This window comes from Austrofundulus limnaeus, unplaced genomic scaffold, assembly GCF_001266775.1.
Source record: "Austrofundulus limnaeus strain Quisiro unplaced genomic scaffold, Austrofundulus_limnaeus-1.0 Scaffold74, whole genome shotgun sequence".
NCBI lineage: Eukaryota > Metazoa > Chordata > Actinopteri > Cyprinodontiformes > Rivulidae > Austrofundulus > Austrofundulus limnaeus.
The window spans coordinates 1,842,827-1,847,927 of NW_013952476.1; the positions used below are offsets into that span (position 1 = coordinate 1,842,827).

At 44.0% G+C, this 5,101-nt stretch overlaps 1 protein-coding gene across 1 annotated transcript in view; it reads right to left on the reverse strand.

Annotated features, from left to right (window-relative positions):
* LOC106519273 (TGF-beta receptor type-2) overlaps positions 1-5,101 on the reverse strand; it is a gene marked incomplete at its 5' end in the record, with an annotated part of 34,869 nt that overhangs the window by 7,196 nt on the left and 22,572 nt on the right. The window contains 1 exon segment of the mRNA XM_014010858.1: positions 4,691-4,832. Coding sequence (XP_013866312.1) covers positions 4,691-4,832 — 142 coding nt within the window.

The window sequence follows — 5,101 nt, forward strand, 5'->3', positions numbered from 1 at the left end:
GATGGATGGATGGATGGATGGATGGATATCCATTTTAAATACCCTAACCTCACTCCTTTGTAACAACTAAGGCAAAAATGTAATTAATTCAGAAAATCTTTTCAGGACCCCACCTTGATGTTTCGGGACCCCACTTTGGGTCCCGACCCCAACTTTGGGAAACACTGTTCTAAAGCATCTTGGTATCCAATAGTCCAAATATGATTTCTAGAGGCCAGAGAAACTAATACATAATGTAGAAATCCTTTTTTACTGCTGAAATACAAAAGCTTACGTACGTCAAAATGTTACGAACAGAGCTGGACCAGAGATTTGAAAAACAACATTTGAAGCTGTAAAATCACTTTCAACCTCCTCTACTTATTCTGTATGTGTCTCCCACTGGCTTTACAGACAAACTGAGGTCATTCTCATGCCTCTTATAAAGTAGAGATCAACTGATACAAGTTTTTTAAGGAACATACATTGTTTTGACATCAGTCTAACCGATCCCCAATATGTGCTGCTGATTGATTTTGGCTGATTCTTGAAACCGATATTACTTAGAGGAGCAGACRTTCAAATGGCAGATACAGCTAAATTAGACACTTAAAAATTAGTGCTGGGCATGTGGACGCGTTATTATCGCGTTAACGCAGCTGATGCTTATCAACGATAATGTTTTTAATGCCTGTTGATGCACTTATTTATTTCATTATGTTTCTCAGTTGGATCTCTGTTCACTGGGTAACACACACACAGACACACACAAACTCAGTGGTTATGGCGGGGAGGCGGGATCTTGATCATTATTGGCTTTAGATGGCCTTCGTCCCACGTCTCATCCAATTAAGAGTGTTTGTTGTCGAGCCGTTGCGTGGCAACTTGCAGGCGCTCTCATGAACCCCGCTGAGCTGTGGCCGGGGCAGAAACATGGCAGAAGTCTTCTTCGGTGCATTTTTGTTTTGAAAGAAGTAAAGTTAAAGTTCTCTGTAAGCGCCAGAGCAGTTCGAGCCATCGCTTCAGTTTAAAACAAAACAGGGAGGGAAGTTCTGCGAACGACACTGGTCACCTCATTAGAGAAGAGGAAAATAGAAAAAAGTAAGACCGGCTTGGTTTTCATTATTTGTTTAAGTTTAAAAAATGCATTGCCCKTTTTTCTATATTAAACAGTACCCAAATAATGCTCAAAACATCTTTGAGTCAGTTAAATTTTGGGCCCTCAAAGTGTTTTCCTGAAACACTTGTTCTTCCAGCAGTAAAGGTTGCTCCCTGCTGCTCATCAGATTGAAAGCACCTTCAGGGCAGCAGGATAAGACCATCAATTTCTTGACAAGTGTTGCCAAAAGCTGTTTCCCTCCACAGACCTCAAGTCTTTTTCTTGGCGTTGAGCAAACTCCTCGCCACGCTCCATTTCCTCCGCATGCCCTCAGCTCAGACAGAACACGCAGACCCCACCGCGCCCTGCAGGTTAATTTAAGATACAGAAATAAAATGCTCGGAGACACACGGAGAATGTCTTGTAGCCGAAAACAACAACAATGCCAGCGCAGGCTAGTATTTCAGTCCGCTGTTCTGTCCCCTGTTGTTGCYGTGCAGACAGAGAAAACCACACACTAACACACACTTACACACACATCCAGATTAAGATGTGGAAACAGGGCGAGATGGGGACGTCTGGTACCTCCATCATTCCCGTCTCTCCAGGCAGAAAATACACAAACTCACAAATGTTGGAATGTGAGTGTCTCGTTCTAAATGTCTCAGGCTCTTCAGAAAAACTCAGAAGGATTTCAAAGGCTTCCTTATTGCTTTTTGGAGTATCGACTAAACACAAACTCATCTGTGTAAAGAATTCTGTTTTTATAGGATCCCAGTGCTTATTGTATCAGTCTGCAGGGAGTAAAYTAAACTTTTAGACTGACTACCCGTAGATATGTTGATCAGGTGGACTGATCCACTCAGCAGCCTCATCAACATAAAATATACATCATTTTTATTTTACCGTTATTTAACCAGGCAAATCCCATTGAGATCACAGATCTCTTTTTCAAGGGAGGCCTGGGTCTGAAGGCAGCCTATTGTACATGTTTTTGTGCTGTGGGGGAAACTGAAGTACCTGGAGAAAACCCACACAAGCATAAGGAGAACATGCAAACTGCACACAGAAAGACCCCAGGTTGGAATTGGGGATCAAACCCAGGACCTTCTTGCTGTAAGGCATCAGTGCTAACCACTGACCTGTCATGCTGCCAACCATCCATCTACACTTCTTGTAACAACGCAGATGTTCAACTGAAAAACCAGCTCAGCTTTTAAAACCATCTGTCCTGACATCCTGGTGGACAAACTGGCTGACCTAGACTTCCCTCCCACCACTTCCGTCTGGATTAAGGACTTCCTTACAAATTTTGTCCTCAGTCTGTAAGGATTGGCGCACACAGCTCCTCCACACTGAAACTCAGCACTGGCGTTCCCCAGGGCTGTGTGCTGAGCCCACTTCTATTCACTAGCTACACCCATGTCTGCACCCTCTCTTATTCCACCAATACCATCATCAAATGGTAAACGGTAAATGGCTTGAACATATATAGCGCCTTATTAAGTCCACTTGGACCCCAAAGTGCTTTTCACACACACATTCACACACTGATGGCAGTAAGCTACAGCCATAGCTGCCTTGGGGTGCACTGACATAGGCGGGGCTGCCATGCACCGGCACCACCGGACCCTCTGACCACCATCAGTAGGCAAGGTGGGTGAAGAGTCTTGCCCAAGGACACAACGACTGAAACGGCTGGACCGGCGACCTTCTGATTCCAGGACGACTCACCTCACCACTCCGCCACAGCCGCCCCGGCTGTTAAATACTGTGTCAAATATGCAGATGACACTGCTCTGGTGAGACTTACACTATATATACATGTATGTTACTGTCTTTTTGTAATACACTGTCTGTGCAAATTCAATGTACAGGCTTGTGCAATGACAATAACTGTTCTGTTCTATAAATCAAACAACTGGTTTCATGCTGGAGTGTATAGATTTAATATTAGATCATGTAATGAAGAGTTGTTTTATAAGTCTGAAAAACAATAAATAATAAGTCCTCATTTGGCTAGCTATTAGCCTAGCCTGGAGGAAGATGTTCTTTGATTGATGCCACTGCTGATGGACAGAACATCACTTCTGAAAAGACCAGACTCTCTCTTTAAATCTGGACCCCCCTTCCCATGCGTAGTGTCTGCACAGCCAGCTGGAACAGGTACAGTGACGGCTTCAGCGCCCCCCTCCCTAACCTTCTGCCCAAAGAAGGAGAAGAACAGAGTTCAGATTGTCTCCCTCACACATCAGACATTCCTCAGATTCCTGCTGCAGAGACCTGGAGCTGAATGTGAGCTTCAGTCTGACAGACAGGACCATCAGCCTCCCCGCTGACACACAGATCCTCGTCCACTGTAGACCAGAACCTTCTGACTACAGAATCTGAGCCTCACAGAGAGACACAAGTTAGTACCTCACGGAGAAGGAAAATGTTGTGTAAAAACTTGCTTAAAAAACAAAAACTTTTTTAAAATCATGACTAGTTGCAAAATTCTCCTCCAGCTGTTTCTTATTCAGGTTACGATCGTTTACAGCCCAAAGTTTTTGAGATGTGTTGCTGCCATCAAATTTAATATTACCTAATTTTTTTTCAGTGCAATGTCTCTGTTTCAACATCTGATATGTTTACAACAATCCACTGTAAATAAAATATGGATTTATAAGATTTGCAGATTATTGAGTTATCCCATTTTTATTATACTTTTGGAGTCAGGGTTGTAACTCACTGCGTCTCTTCTGGGTTGGGGGTGAGGTTCTGCCTCAAGTGGATCAGTTTAAGTATCTTGAGGTTTTGTTCAGGAGTGACATAGGAACAGGGCACAAAATCGACAGATGGATTGATGCAGCTTCTGCAGTATTGTAGACCGATCGAAAGATACAGGTCTCAGATACAGGAGGTCTAAATGAGTTTTCTCTGCAGGGTAGCTGGACTCTCGCTTATCGGCTGAGTTCAGTTCTCCAGGAGAGACTCAGAGCAGAACTGCTTCTCGTCCACATTGAGCGGAACCTGCTGAGGTGGTTCATTTGGTAAGGATGCCTCCTGGACTCCTCCTAGGGAGGTCTTTCAGGCATGTTCAACTGGTAGGAAACCACAGGAAAGACCCAGGACATGCTGGAGAGACTCTTGACTGGCATGGGAACACCTTGGAGTCCACTTGGAAGAGGTGGCTGTGGAAAGAGAGGTCCAGTGTTCTTCACCTTTCCAAGTGGCCTCCTCCAACCTCTGCTCCACTAGTTAAAACAAAAATAATTTCTTAAAAACTGTTTTACACTAAAGGTTTTCAGTGCCTTTTAGAAAAGATTGTCTAAAACATGTCTGAACTGACCCACAGTTTGGTGTAAGATGTCAGTTCAACAACGAACACTTTTAACTTCAAACAGAGTCAGAAACCACACAGAGTCAACATGTCCCAGACTGTGAGCTTCTACGAAACCCCTTTGAGTGTGGAGCAAAAACCCAACACGATGATTTTACTGACAGCTAGTCTGCAGAGAGTTAGCCTCCATCGTTTGAGTCATCTCAGACACGTCTCCTCAACAAGAAGCTTTGCTTTGCCTCTGAGCATAGAATTACTGTTTGTAATGGTGTCCATCTGTGCACACTGACCTCCAATAGCTTTACATCTGGATGTCATTTCCCACAGCACCAGCGCCATGGAGTAAATGTCCGTCTGCTTGAAGGACTCGATGTTCTCCAGGTTGAGTCGGGCCTCCAGCACCTCGGGGGCCATGTAACGTGCAGTTCCCACCTGCAGAAGACGAGCCGTGGAACGAGTTAAAACACTTCTGATCATATAGAAGACACTGGATACACATCATGTTTTATAATCATTAAAACAAACAGTAAAGACAGGGAACACCATGAAGAAAAAGCTCCTGCTTTCTTTTCAGCTGAAAGTCAGATTTTATGGTAACAGATGCTGAACTCACAACTTGTTCATGAACAGACTAAACATGTATGTTTGTGGACTGGAAGATGAAGGCTGAGAAGCAAGAGAGAACCTGAACAGAGTGAGAC